The 15,113-nt window shown below is 40.2% G+C and overlaps 1 protein-coding gene across 6 annotated transcripts; it reads left to right on the top strand.

The window, feature by feature from the left end:
• The first annotated feature begins 1,505 nt into the window (after nt 1–1,505).
• Nucleotides 1,506–6,475, top strand: LOC141611722 (uncharacterized). Of its 6 annotated transcripts, none has more exons than XM_074430329.1 (9): nt 1,506–1,849; nt 2,721–2,873; nt 4,032–4,298; nt 4,375–4,477; nt 4,596–4,868; nt 4,979–5,090; nt 5,267–5,448; nt 5,536–5,656; nt 5,870–6,475. In XM_074430329.1, the coding sequence occupies exons 5-9, from the start codon at nt 4,810–4,812 to the stop codon at nt 6,248–6,250; spliced, it is 855 nt and encodes a 284-aa protein (XP_074286430.1). In that variant the 5' UTR covers nt 1,506–1,849; nt 2,721–2,873; nt 4,032–4,298; nt 4,375–4,477; nt 4,596–4,809; the 3' UTR covers nt 6,251–6,475. The 6 variants fall into 6 exon arrangements, 4 of the variants coding, with proteins under 4 accessions (XP_074286430.1, XP_074286429.1, XP_074286431.1 ...); XR_012528713.1 differs by having other exon boundaries at nt 1,507–1,849; nt 4,790–4,868; nt 5,251–5,448; XR_012528712.1 differs by having other exon boundaries at nt 1,507–1,849; nt 4,790–4,868; nt 5,228–5,448.
• The last annotated feature ends 8,638 nt before the right edge of the window (nt 6,476–15,113 follow it).

Genomic DNA, 15,113 nt, shown 5'->3' with positions numbered 1-15,113 from the left:
ACTAATTATTGACTCGCCAGAAGGGTGAAGGGTGACAAAGAGTGTCACCCTGTGACTTTGTTTTGTTTGAAGTCGGTCAGAGTACCACTGTTCTTTTACGACAGCGAAATTGCTTCGGTAAGCTGTAAGCATGCTGAAGTCAAATGGTGAAATGTGTAATATATGCCTTCTCAATTTTAGATGTTCTTTGAAAACTTTTTTTTTAACGCACTATAAGCATTATACGAGACAAGAGTTTAGCTATGCAAATATTATTTATGTTATTCTCCCTTCGTCCCCGTCATTTACCTTTAAATTGTTTTTGGCACAAAGCTTAAGGAAAGGTCGGGGAGAAGACTATTTACGGGTAGTGTTATTAGATTATAAGTGGACAATAATGAAATTGTAAGATCAAATAACCCTTTAGAGACATGCCTAACATAGAAGTGTAAACAAATAAATGATACATGTATCCTACATGAAAACGGTAAACAAAAAATGGTAAACAAATGACCAATGACGGGGTGGAGGGAGTATTATTGAATGTTATCAATATTTTACGTGCTCCTTGCTTAAGATGTTGAGTACTCAAACTAATACTCCCTCCTATTCCGAATAACTCTCCCCATCGGAGGGTGGCACGAAAATTAAAGGTGTTTGAATTAAATAAGCTAAAGTATTGTGGTAGAATGAGGTAACTGGAGAGAGGAACGGTATTGTGAGGTATTATTGTGGGATGAGGTGATTAAAATAAGTATTATTGTGGGGTGACTGGTGAGGTGATTAAAATAAAATAAGGTATGGTATTGTGGGGTGAGCTGATTAAAATAAGTATAAAATTTTATTAAAAAAGGAAATGGGAGAGTATTGTAAATAGATGAATAAGGAGAGGGTCGGGAGAGAGTTATTTAGAATAGGATAGAGTAAAAGATTAAAAGATTATCTATAGTTTATTTTATGAGGTTTGGAGAATGATACATAAAGTGGAGTACTACTCTTCACATTTACAACTTTATGATATTAGTTAACGACATTAATATTTTACGAGTATTATATAATTTTCTTTCCAATTTTTCTTTTCTCTAACCCGTGCAACTTTGCACGGGTTCTAAACTAGTATAATATATAAGTAGATTCCAAATTCGAACGCCATGTCAGTCTGGTCACTCCAGGTTCGAGTTATTTCCGAGTCTAAATTAAGAAACCGAGCTTGACCCATAACCTAATTCGAACACCAATTAAATAAAACATCACTTGAATGTTTATTATTATAGCACTATATCTAAATTACTTTAAAATAATCGACTCCAAAACAACCCGGACTTGGAGTGATCAGACGGACCGGCCTGACCGGAATTCTTGTTAATTCGAAAGTGACTCGTACCGAACTTATTCGATCTAACCCGATCGGATTGACCCCTCTACAACGTTTACTTATAACTTTATAAGAGGTATTAGCGTGAAATAAAAAATGTATTATTCGTTATAGGTACACATAGTCTAAACTAGTTTTAATAAATTAGTTAAAATTAGATATTGGATTAGAGATAGAAAAATAAGTAGAAGAGTACTTCATGGCTGATATTCACGTACAAATGTACAATATTAACGAAGGAAATACGAAGGAAAGTAGGTGGGGCCTTGGTGTCAGCATACATGCATTGGTATTTGACTGGCAAATGGATTTGTCAGGGTATAATGGTCATACGGTTAGTAAATCCCGCGACCCAGTTGTTTTGGTCCGTGAATTCATCAGCACCCTTAAAATAGGCCAACATCCTCACTTTGCAAGGGAAGCTAAGAGTGGAAATAGTTGAGGATACCTGTATCATCACCATCTTCAAGCTACAACCTTCAATCCTGAAATCAGGTATCTACACGATCTTTCTTTGTGTTGTTTTCTAATTATGTTCAAAAACATATTGACGGTGTACGAACTGTGACAATAAGTTAAAGAGATACACCATTTCTAAATATGACTAGTTCATTCGTTTATTACTTCCTACTTTTAATTACGTCGTTAATTTACATCTTACTTTAGGTTTATAAAATGGTTAACATAGCTTTTGTCAAAACAGTAGGCAAACATTTGTACTATTATTTAATTTATGTATACTTTGATCTACCTTTATTTAACTCTGTCTTAACACTAGAGAGACTTTACTAATAGTTTTGGAGTGGATTATCGAATTGAAACTTCGAAATATTTAAGGCTTCCGATCATGACGTATATGTGTCATAGTTTTGCAGAAACCACTTAGTATTTTACTCCCTTCAGTAGTTTTAAAATTAGGTTGAAACTTAATCTTAAGATTTAAAGGGTGACGGTGAGTCGTGTATTTTATTTGTGCTATTATAATAAGACCTCATCCCTTATACGAATTACATAGCAATCCTCACATTCGCTATTAGTAGATGATAAACCGACCTATAGAATGGTGATACTACCATACATATGCAGCATACACACTTTGTACAGATTTACTCTTATAGAACTAAATGTGCAGACACCTTTCTCTATTCGGAAGTATTGCTACATACCAAATGTTTAATTATTAAGAGTTAATATAAGTCGTATGCCAGTTTCGTCCAGTAACGGTTATGACATGGTTTGTTGAAATGCGCCAAAGTATTTATAGAACAGACCGATGTCAATTTGGCCTACTGTCAAGCAGTCTTTACGACAAAAAACGTGCCTTTGTAAAACCACATGTATTTTAACTACGCCGCGTCTTTTACAGTCAACCATAATGGGAGATGGTAGGGTGTACTTGGACCAGCTTAACACCAGTGGTTACGATTACAAAGTTAAGGTCAAGGTTATGTAGAAATGGAAGCCCCAAAGATCCGCTTCAAATGTGCTTTACCAGACTGTGCTCTTACATGATGATAAGGCAACACTTATACATAACGTTTTTTTCCTATCTTTTGTCAGTGTACTGCAATTACTTTTTTTTTTTGGTGAAAATGTAAGTATTCTCATTAAGCTCAAACCAATGATACAACATTCATCATAACTTAGAGTATGACTACATTACAAGACATTGGATCCAATCGCTATCACTAGACAGTTTCACAGTACTTAACTGACTCAGAATTCTGATTTTCATCAAATTTGACACTGGGAGAACAGTATAGTAGGTCTCAAAATCACTCCATCTAATCTTGCTGAATTTCGCTGCTGCCACACTGTATAGTAAACAACCATAACGACTGCAATACAAACATTCCTCTGCACCTGTGGCCATTTCCTCCTGCCTAGCCAGATAAGCCCATTACCCTGTGGTACTGGTATCCGCAGCCAAGCACAAATATCAGTCATTACTGTAGTGACATACTTGCATTGCTGAAACAGATGGGTGACTGTTTCTGTACCAACCTGGCATATGCAACACAAGTCATCAGAACTGACACCAATCCTGTTCAGCTTCTCTTTAGTATTCAGAGCATTCCTAAGAATAAGCCAGTTTAGAAAGCAATGCTTAGGGAGTTCACTATTGTTCCAGACTAGCTTAGACCACCCAACCTTTGTTTCCTTATGTCGAATCCATTCATACCCAAATTTAACAGAGTAACCCTTCTGATCAGCAAGCCAACTACCAGCAGAATACCCAGTGAGAAATGTGTCCCTGGTCCTACATACTGCAATTACATTACTCCTGATCCCTGAATCATATATATTGGCAAATTAAATACACCTGAACAGATATTAATATATCTTTTAGGATACGATTTCTGAGTTGTTGCACAAAAAAGACCCAAAACCATTTAGATATTCCACTCGCTATAACAATAAACAGTTTCAGAATCTAGAAAAGCACCCTCTCTTTATTTTTTTAAATTCCTTTGTGTGGTGTATCCAATGGCAGGATGAAGGTGGAATGGAACTAATTAAGTTGGGATGATACTAAACCAGCCTAAACTTGCATTGTTTGGCAAATGCCATAACATTGTAATTAACATGTGCCTAGCAACATCTGGTTATCCAACATATCTTGCTCCTTCCAATTATATATTTGTTTATTTAAATTTTCATAGTGACTAATATGCAGGGAAATAAACTGAAGGGCACATTGTTTGGGGATCAGATAGCAGCCCATGCAGACGTGCTTTGTACAATGGAACCTACGAGATAACGAATGCTCCGATTCGGCCGGCCCATCTATAGTACAGACGGGATCCTACTGAGCTTCCCTACACAATGAGCTTTGGCGGCTAGGCACTAATCCGACCACTTGCGTCAGCACATGGTCCATTTTTACCCGATTACCAATGCGTATCACAGATACCAAAAACAGCTGCCCCTTATGACGTGTTTGGTTAGAAAACAAACATTCAATTATGCACTATTATACAATGTAAACAATACACTGACCTTTCATTACACGTCCACAGATGTCATTGGATCACTACTATATGTAGAGCCAGCTGCACGGGAGGTCCCTACAAAACAAGGCCGCAAGAACTTTGTTAAGGAGATTGTGCGTATTGATTATAGGTAATTGTTTCAACATTTTCCTTAAACACAAAAAAACTCTAACAAAATATTAAAATACCCATAGTGTGACAGTTCTGACCAACCAATGGTAGTCTTAACCTGGAATGATCTTGCTCAGGATGACTGTGGTAAGCTTGCGTCTTTGGTTGGAAACTGCCATGTGGTAGGCTTCACAGCGCTGAGGGTTTCACCCCATCGGGGTATTTCATCAAATTAGTACAGGAAAAGAAAAAACAAAAAAGAAATAAACCAAAAAAAGGTTGCAGCTGAACCAGCACACGTTTATACTCACTGTGCTTCCATTCACCATAGGTTTTTCCCTAACAAGCGCGATGTCAACGTCAATTAATACAAGTCCTACAGGAGACAAGGTGGTTGCCCTCACAGAATGGTATTGTCAAATTATACAATGCTGCTAATATTTATTTTTAAATTGACAGTTTTACACACTCAAAAAAAGTTACAAGTTATGCGGGCACTAATTATATGGTATTACTCTAGGGTAACTCGAAACAAGGAGCTCCTGCTCGAACTGCAAACAAAGATACGCAATGTGAGGGACCCTAATGCGCCAATTCGCATCAGTACTTTAAACGCCCTAAAGAGCAAAAAGGTAAATCAGACTATACATGTGTAAGCATTTAGACACTACACGTTGAGTATTTAAGAAAAGCTATATGGGACTTAGGTTGTGTAGAAACTCACGGTGGTGTCTACGATGAAGAACATTGTTATCTTAATATCGTGTAGGGGATGCATTTCTTAACTTACAGTAAACTGTAATGCAAGCATACAAGAGACACACTTCAGGATGAGCGATACAGAGTCACAGTTACAGTGCCAAGTCCACTGCTACAAAAGATTAATGCATATTTGGGTTGCTCCCACGGTGGCAAGCGGTCGGAATATGCAGCAGGTGAGAGCTTCAAGTGCGAAAATTGCACTAAGGATGGAGTTGTGTCTGAACCAAGGTAAACAAAACCCCTTGCCTCACAACGCATGCACAAAAGAAATTTATCCTGCTATAATTGCTTGCTAATGTTCACTCTTAAATGCAGGATAACATTTAATTGTGAAGTTTTTGATGGGACTGAACAGTTAGAAATCACAGCATTTACAGAGGACACTGACAAAAACTTCTGCGTGTCAGCATTAGATATATCTCACATAAAACACTCGGTACACTATCCGCCTCATATATCCCTACCTCTGATTTGGTTTGCAATTCAATACTCATTTCAGTTGTCATTGTATGTACCCGTTATGGCTCCATATGCGAGAGACCTATTGCTTATGACGTTCAGTCTTCAATTGTCACACGCCACGTCGGTTTTATCCTCATCCAAGGTTTATCATAACAATTTATGAATTTCATTTTTACATCAACCGTAGGAGGACTGCTTAGCGTTTGAGGGCATTCAGGCTATGTTAAAGAACGAGCCATTCACAATTGAAGTGTCACCGAAGACGGACCTTTCACGAAACAATATATTGCAGTGGGGCCTACGAGATGTTATACCTATACCAGAACAACTAGCAATAAGTCCCTCATTTCCACAAGCAATTTTCGCAAAGGAGGCTACTACCATTAACGTCGCAGTACAGCCTCCACCAGTGGCTAGGCAATTGGATTTTAGATGCCCTATAAAAGATCCAGCATCAGTTGTATTCTACACTTGTTCCTCTCAAGCCAAATATTGTACCAGCCAGCCAGCATCTTCACCATGTTACAAACTCCCTGCTGTAATTCTGTCTTTCTTCCACCATCCATAGTCATTTGCATCCAGCACTCCAATAGTGTCATGAGTCTGACACTATACTGACATTCTGAGAACAAATGATCATGAGACTCAATACCATTCTCACATATTACACACTTATTGTTATCATACAGCATTAGCCTGAACGATTTCCCCTAGAATTAAGAGCTGCATGTTTTATTAACCATCCAATCAATGAATGTTTTGGGACATTCCATGGATCCCAAACTTCCTTTTACCACTGCATAGGAGGGTGCATTCCTTGTAGTAAGCTATATCCAGATTTAACATTATAGCCCTTAGTATCATGAACCCAAACATTATCAACAAACCCAACTGCCAACAGTTCCTTAACCTTACACATATTTCTCCAATTCCAATTGGAATATAGAGGGGAGGGGGGTGATAAGCCTGTCAGTCTTGGCCTTTCATATATATGTGATCAGCCCATTGCACCAACAAACGATTTGCTTTTGTATAAACCCAGTTTACCAATTTTCTTACTGTTGTTGTGTTCCATTTTTCTGCTTCCGTCACACCCAATCCTCCATTTTTTTTACTGCAGGAGACCTTATGCCATGCCACAAGGGGTGCCCTTTGATATTCAGTGCCCTCATCCAAGAAGTAGTATCTACAAACAGTCTTAATTTTTTTAATAACTGCCTTTGGAATTAAGAAGATTGATCCCCAGTAGTTGTGCAAACAGTTGAGTACTGAGTTAACAAGCACCAACCTGCCAGCATAACTGAGTTTTCTAGCCCCAATCCCTCTTACTCTAGCCACAATTTTTTCTACTAAAATATTGCAGTCTTGTTTAGTCAATCTCCCTGCCTGAATAGGGATACCAAGGTACTTGAAAGGGAGAGCTCCTTCCTTGAACCTTGAAATCTGAAGAATCCATGTTTTAAGCTCAATTGGTACACCATTAAAGACCACTTCATATTTAGATGCATTCACTTTGAGTTCATATGTAGCTGAGAAAGTAGAAAAAGCTCTCAGAATTAACATGATAGACTTGACATCTCCTTTGCAAAATAGCAGCAGGTCATCTGCAAATAAAAGATGGTTTAATTTCAGAGATCCACACAGAGGGTGGTATCTGAAAAACCATTTATGAGCTGGAAAGTCCAACACCCTTGTGAGATATTCCATACAAATGGTAAATAGCTGAAGGGAGATAGGGCCTCCTTGCCTTAGACCTTTATTCCCTTAGAAATAACCAAACATAGATCCATTAAGATTCAGGGAAAAAGAAGTAGAAGTCACACAAGTCATTATAATCATCTAAATTTCTCAGGGAAATTCAATGCTATCAGCATTTGCTTAATAAAACCCCACTCAATGGAATCATATGCTTTCTGGAGATCCAGCTTAAACATGCACCTTGGTGAAACCATGCCTCTGTTGTACAACCTCACCAAGTCCTGGTAAATTAGGATATCTCCAGAATAATCCTACCTTGTATGAAAGCACCATGGTTTCTACTTATGATCTCAGGAAGCACTAGAAAAAGCCTATTACATAAAAGTTTAAAGATTATCTTGTATACCGTATTATAACAAGCAACGGGTCTGAAATATTTCACACTTGTTGGTCTGTCAATCTTAGGTATAAGAGTGATTGAAGTGGCATTAATCTGAGTCAAAAGCATCCCAGTTTCAAAAAAAATCATTATTGCAGCACTCACCTCATTCTCAATGATATCCAAAGCATTTCTATAAAACTGGCTTGTGTATCCATCAGGCCCTGGAGACTTATCCTTAGGGATATTGAACAAACATTGTTTCACCTCCTCTGTAGTCACAGGCTTATTCAGTCTCTCCCAATGATCCTCTGTGCAACACTTCCCCCTTCTAACAACACTAATGTTAATTGGGTTAGTATGAGGCTGAGATCCCAGAAGTGTCTGATTGTAATCCAAGAAAGCACTTTGTATTAGTTCCCCATCATTGCATACATTCCTATGTTGATCTTCTATACTAAGTACCTTATTCTGCATCATTCTTTTCTTTATTATGTTGTGAAAGTAAGCTGAGTTAATATCACCCTCTGGTGACCATTGAATCTTTGCCTTTTGAACCAAGTAACTATCCCTAGCATTGGGTAGTTCCTTTAATTCCTGTTCCACCAGATGTTACTGCTGCATAAGCTTCATGTCCCCTAGGTTATCAATAATATCCTTCTGAATTTTCTCTAGTAGAGCACCAGTAGTAGAAAACTATTCTCAATATCAGAGAAGCAGGTCTTGTTTAAATACTTGAGCACAGGTTTCAACTCCTTAAGTTTCTTTGTGACTTGAAACATTTTTGTACCATAATGCTTTCTTGTCCATACACTCTCCACACATTCCTTAAACAGCTCTGATTGTCCCCACATGTTAAGATATTTAAAACTCCTGTGTAATACCCGCCCTTTTAGAGACCCTTTGACCAGCGTTGACTGACCTTGGGAGCGGTTATAGTCCTTAGAAATACGTGCCAAAGCTATCTTGGGTTGCGAGTTATGTGTGGTACTCGATAAAGTAGAGGCTACTCGATCGAGTAACGCGGTTACTCGATCGAGTAGGGGGTCACTCGATCGAGTATGTGGGACACTCGATCGAGTACCGGGTTTTCAGCGAGGGTTTTTAATCGCGTTTTGTTAAATCCGCAAATCATTTCCGCATCATTCCTTCAATCCTTTAGTCGCCTCTTTCCCTTCCCTTCACCATAAAACCTCCATGGAAGCCTTTTGAAGGTTCTTGTGCCTTAGGAGAGCATAGCTTGAGTCGGGTAGCGGTCTTTTGTCGGGTGACACGTCTGTCGTGTACCTGTCAAAAATAAACTAACTAAACTAACTATATAGCTAGGGAAGTCAGGTCGATCTCCACAGGGAGGCAAGATATCTGTAGAAGTCCGTCTATTTGGTCACAAATGGGGGGGTTGTTTGAATTGTTATCTAAACTACGAGGTTTAAAGGAAAGAGAAATAAAGGGTAAGAGCAGTAAAGGCAAGAAATAAGTTTAAACTATCAGAAAGAGAAGCACATGTCAGGATTTCGGTTCACTACGGTAGTCCAGTGACTCAGCTGTAAATGACTTAGACGAATTAATGTAAGACGGATGTTGAAAGGTCCTTTCGGTCCACTTTCTATCCTAAAATACCACTAACTTAACTTTCATTCTCGTCAGAGTAGTCTACTGTTCATAGCAGGCCTATTTAGTCCAATCTTTCGATCTAGGATTAATTTTAGCCAGATTAAAGGATAACTCAGAAGCGTGCACTCAACTAAGTCGATAAATACAATTAAATTGCTATGGTGATATAGTCTCATAATTAATTCATCTAATTCATTTACTACATCGTCACATTCCTACCGCAGATCCCATAATCCCAACATGAAAGGGGTTTAGCTACTCATGTCGCTAATTAAACTAACAGCAGATAAATTTCCAGCAGTAAACATTATGAAATAACAAATAAAATGCATGAAAGTAAATTAGGGCAGAAGGAATAACGAAGTAAACAAATGATTAAAGCAAACAATGATTAATTATTAATAAGAGAAGGGAAAGGAATTACAATCAAGCGAATCCGGCGTAAAGAACACAAAATCCGAGTGATATAAATCTAAGAGTAAGGTTACAGTGAAAGGGAAAAGCAACGTAGTAAAGTTTTGATGTAAACTGCTTAAGATAAAAGATAGATAAAAAGATCCTCCTAATAACCTAGTTAACATAAGTTAAAATAGGAAAAGTAAATAAGTTTGCGGAATAAAACAACACACGGGCTGTTTAGAAGCCCATAACAGCGAAACCACTCGATCGAGTGGATTAAAACCACTCGATCGAGCAAAACCTCAGCAGCATCTACTCGATCGAGTAGAAAGTTACTCGATCGAGTAACTCGTCTTTCTGCAGCTTAAGGATCGAGTAGAATTCTACTCGATCGACCACCCTGGGACGTAAAAACCACTCGATCGAGTGGTAAAATTGCTCGATCGAGTTCTTTATCTTCAAATCAGCTCAAGTCCGTCACCGACTGCCTCGTAATGCGTGCCTTGACACTTCCAAACGCAGTATCTCACTCTGGAAAATCCCGTCTCCTCTAAATGCATGCAAAAAGGACGAAAAAGAGTACGATTCCACTACTTTCGCGTTCATTTCTACAAAATGGACAAAACGAACCAAAGTAGCCAATTCGGGGCAAAATACCATAAAAACAGTATAAAAATGCATAGAAATACGTGTTAAAATAGGCTAAAAAGACTATATATTATGCACGTATCAAATCTCCCCAAACCGAACCTTTACTCGTCCTCGAGTAAACTAAAATGCAACTAATGGAACGGAAATGATAACTCAGAGCTAGCTTAACTTGTCTACTTGAACCAATTTAATGCAACAAAAACTAACAGTTAAAGCTAAGCAGTCAATACGCAAACGAGTTATAAGCTGTTTAGAAATATAGCCAACCTATCGACCTTGCAAGACCAACAAAATCGGACTCTCTCGTGGTCACTCTTCTCTCATGAAGCAAAGGGTGAATGTTAAATGTAAAAGAGAGAAGAAAAGACAGTCACTCACCTAATCACACCTACATAGCATGCATGCAACAAAAATGAAAGACAATTCAAGTACTAATGCACACACTCCAACCAATAATGTCCGTCACAGCCGAGGGCTTACAAAAAGTATGGGAATAGTGAGGTTCAGGTGAGAAAAGGCAAAACATGTTATGGAAATGTGGAGGTAAAAGCGTCAAGCTAGTTCCTAACAGGACCATAATAAACCATCTGAATCTTAACTGACTGAAAAATTAAGTACAAGTGCCCTTCGTTTGGCACAAAACTCACTAAACTCAAACACAATCTCCTCAAAAATATAGAATAAGAATGGAGGAGTCAGACGGTCACAAACTTTCCTTTTTTAATACCGTCTGAATGAACTAACTCAAATAAATCAACCTTTTTTCAAACTTCTTCTTTTTTTTTTCTTTCTTATTCACGTGATCCAGCTCTTTCTCTTTTTCATTTTTTTTTGTTTTCTTTTCTTTCTTTTTCTCACGTTTTTTTTTCTTTTTTTTCAATTATTTTTTTTCTCATTTCCTCCTTCCATAATATTTACACCAACTCCAAAACAAGAAATACGGGCCAAACTGCAACGGAAAAACATACCACAAAAGAACATACTAACTAGCTTGACTAGGCAGGCTTAGTTTGGGATGTAGCTAATGGGTCAAAAAGGCAAGTTTTGGCTTATGTGGAGCTAAATGGGTGAAAAATATAAGGAAAGGGAAAATTGCAAGCACCTCCCTGCATGTGACACCAACCACAAACCCGAATATGTGCATTTGACGAGAAATTGAATGTCATAAATGTGCAAAAATGATGAACATGTTATGCAAGGAGTACTACTCTCAATTCCTAATGAACTGGTCATGAATGTCACCAGTTATGGCTCTAAAACTCAGAATTTATCAAGTAGTTTGCCAATTTATCAGGTCAAGTCTAAACAGTCGGCTATATTTGAACAGAAACTCGTAGATCATGCGTATGACAAAGCTAATAACTATCAATAAAGTGCAAGGCTCAAGTAAAATGATAAGTTATAGTGCATTATCATCATGGAAATCTACCGTTCCGACTCAACCTATATGCAAAAATAAACGTGAATATTTTTTGAATTTTTTGAAATTTTCTAATTTTTTTGGATTTTTGATTTTTCAATGAAATAAACAACAATGCAAAGCTGACAAATAAACGTGAATGCAAAAACAAATGCAAATGCAGACTCAAAAGGATGCAATATCCTCCCCAAACCAAAACGGACAACGCCCTCGTTGTCCTCTAGCATACACCAGCAGATATATACAGGGGAACGGGAATATACAACCAATAAGAAAATAAAAACAATAAATAAAAAGGAGACAAAATAAAAGAGTAAGAGATACATACAAAATACGAACTTCCCCAAACCAGCCAGAAAACTGGGGAAGCGAGTAGACCAGTAGCTACTCATCGTCGTCGTCGTCCACCACCGTGTACTCCGGATCTCTCTCCTCCTCTGCTCCTCAGCACGAGCTCTCTCCAGAGCCACCTCTAGGTCCTCGTCCTCCTCCTCGTCAGCAGACTCCGGGTACCCCTCAGGTGGATACCGGTAGAAGGAAGGGTGTGGCCAACCCTCTGGGATCGGTCGGTGACGCCGCAAGTGGTACTCGTACAGAGGGTGTAAAGCAAGAGCCAAATCCCTCTCCATACGAGCCTGACGCTCTGCAACCTCAAGCAACAAACCGTAAACGGCGCCCCCTGGGTCCAAGACCGTGGGCGCCACAAAGGGAGGAGGTGGTACGAAAGTAGCCGGTAGGACCGGCTGAGTCTGTGTCTGGTCAGTGGGAGCGGGAGTAGGAGTAGGAGTGGTAGTAGTAGTGGGAGTAGGGGTCGGGATGGGAGTAGCCGTGGAAGGCTGGGTACTCCCTGAAGGTGTGGACCCCTCTCCAGTCTCAAGGCGCCGCTTCTTGGCGGCGGGTGCAGCGGGCGCAGGTCGGAGTGGAAGGTGAAAGTCAGGCAGTGGTGGCAGACGGGCGCCCCTAGCAACAGTGGGCAAGGGCTCAAGACGGGGGAGAGTGTCACAAGGTAAGTCAACAGACAAGGAGCCGTCTATCTTCCATATCTGGTAGTTTGGGGTCAGCTAATGCTGAGAAAGCATGGCATCCAGACTCAGTAGCCTCTCTCCCTCGAGGTACTGCAAGTCACGGGGCCAAACGGGGAAAAGGCGACGGGCAAGAATGGTGGCTATGCCACCGCAAGCAATAGTTCCCGTCTCCTTCAGCCCCTGGCTCTGAAGGTATTGGGCGGTCAAGTAGGCAATGTTGAGGGTAAAAGGACCCTCGCAGTCGATGTTTAGGTAACCGCCCAGGATGGAGAGCTCGGTGTTTGTCATGTTGTTGGGCTCCTTTCGGCCGAAAATAGTGCTCCCCATCAGTCTAAGGAAACAACGAACAGGGGGAAGGTGGACCTGATGGAGCTTTCGCTCCCTAAAAGTGGTCTGGGCCAGGGTCCTCCAAAGCTGACGGAAGACCCTCCTAAGGGCGGCAGTCGCGCCCGTAGATGAAAGACCAAGTAACCTACCAAACTCCGCTAAGGTCATCGGAAAAGTCCGGTTAAACAACCGGAAGGACACTGAAGAACTATCGGGGTCAGCATCGTGTGCCCCTGAGGAGAAGGTAAAGGAGCTGAGAAACTCGAGGCTCAGCTCTAAAAAGGTCCGGCCGCTCATAGTGATGAGTCCGGCCATCCCCGTGCCCCTTAGTAAAGCACAAACCGACTCGTAAATGCCGAGTCTCTCAAGTGCCGATTTCTCTAGAAATCGGGAGAGTACGTGCACACAGCCTAGCAGGTGATAAAATTTCTTACGATGTAAAGCGTTAACAAAATGTACCTGCGGGTAATCTGGGTGAGAGTCGAGGGAGGTGTCCCCTCGGACTGTGACTGTACCAGAAGTAGAAGCAGCAGCTGAAGTAGAAGCAGCTGAAGTAGAAGTGGCTGGAGCTGGCGTAGAACGAGACTGTCTACGACCCCGGCCTCTGGAACTCAAAGCAGAAGCTCGTGAAGCGACGGTGTGAGGAACCAGGGCTGCTCTAAAAGCAGCTGCGGCTGCTGGCGAGTCCACCACAGGTGTAAAAGTAGAGGCTGGTGTAGAGGTAGTGGCTGTTGTGGCCACCACTGAAGAGAGACTAGCAGCAGTGCTAGCAGTGGTGGTGGCCGTAGAGGAAGAGGCAGCCTGAACTGAGCTAGCAGCAGAGCTAGCTGGAGCAAAACCTGTACCTGCAGCTGAAACTAGGAACACTAGGGCTGCAGTACTGACTAACACGGAGGCGGTGGCAACAGCAGGGGCCACCGTCTCACTCAAGGACGGGCTAGAAGTGGAGCTGGTAGAAGGTAGCGAGCTAGACTCCATCCTGTGAGCATAGGGCAGGGGACATGATAAGATAACAGCTGCTAATAGTGGCTAAAACAGCACGAAAAAATAGCATATGACAGCATGTGAATCCCCTACCAGTCGAAAATTTCGACTTACAGCACAAAGATCCCAATAATCCTCAAAAATTCGAAAAACAGTGTGGAAACAGCGATAGGGAATGGGAATAGCAGTTAACAACAGTAGCAAGTAACAACAACTGAGGTCAATTAAGTCATGGCAGCATATAAACCCGTCTGACAGTCGAAAAATTCGACTGAAACACCCCTAAACGCGAAATTTCGCGCAATAATCGAATTAAAACATGCAACAACAGCGAGGAAAGGGGATTGATCGTCAAGCAAGGCAAGTAAGGGCAAACAAAGACAAGTAAAGTCGAAAAATTCGACCAACAATGGATTTTCGAACCCTAATTTTAATTTTACCTCATAAAATTCAAAATAATCGAAATTAAAAAGCAATGAGGGAGTAGAAATCACTTACTTGATGATAGAAATCCTACAAATGCAATTAATCTTCAAATAAACAAGCAAAAGAGGCGATTTTTTGAGCTAAAACCGCAAACCCTAAACCCTCTTTAAAACCGTGTAAATGAGCACAAATTAAGGGAAAATTATGGGGCTTTGAAAGATTAATTAGCAAGCAATAGATTGTAGGAGGCGGATTTGGTAATTAGGCAAGAAAAATTGGGATTTGGGGGAGTTTTGATCGCAAATAAGGGAGGTGTTAGACGAAAATTAGGGATAAAATGAAATTAGAAACAAAACATAAGAGTTTAAAGAAAAACTCCCTGTCTTCTCTGCGAAATCACTCGATCGAGTGGTTTTAAACTACTTGGTCGAGGACTTTTGATGATCCAGTTACTCGATCGAGTAGAATTCTACTCGATCGAGAAGTCCCCTTTTTTGCTTTACTCGAT

The sequence above is a fragment of the Silene latifolia genome, chromosome 11 (assembly GCF_048544455.1).
Source record: "Silene latifolia isolate original U9 population chromosome 11, ASM4854445v1, whole genome shotgun sequence".
In the NCBI taxonomy this organism is placed as follows: Eukaryota; Viridiplantae; Streptophyta; class Magnoliopsida; order Caryophyllales; family Caryophyllaceae; genus Silene; species Silene latifolia.
This window is presented reverse-complemented; position numbering and strand designations above follow the sequence as displayed.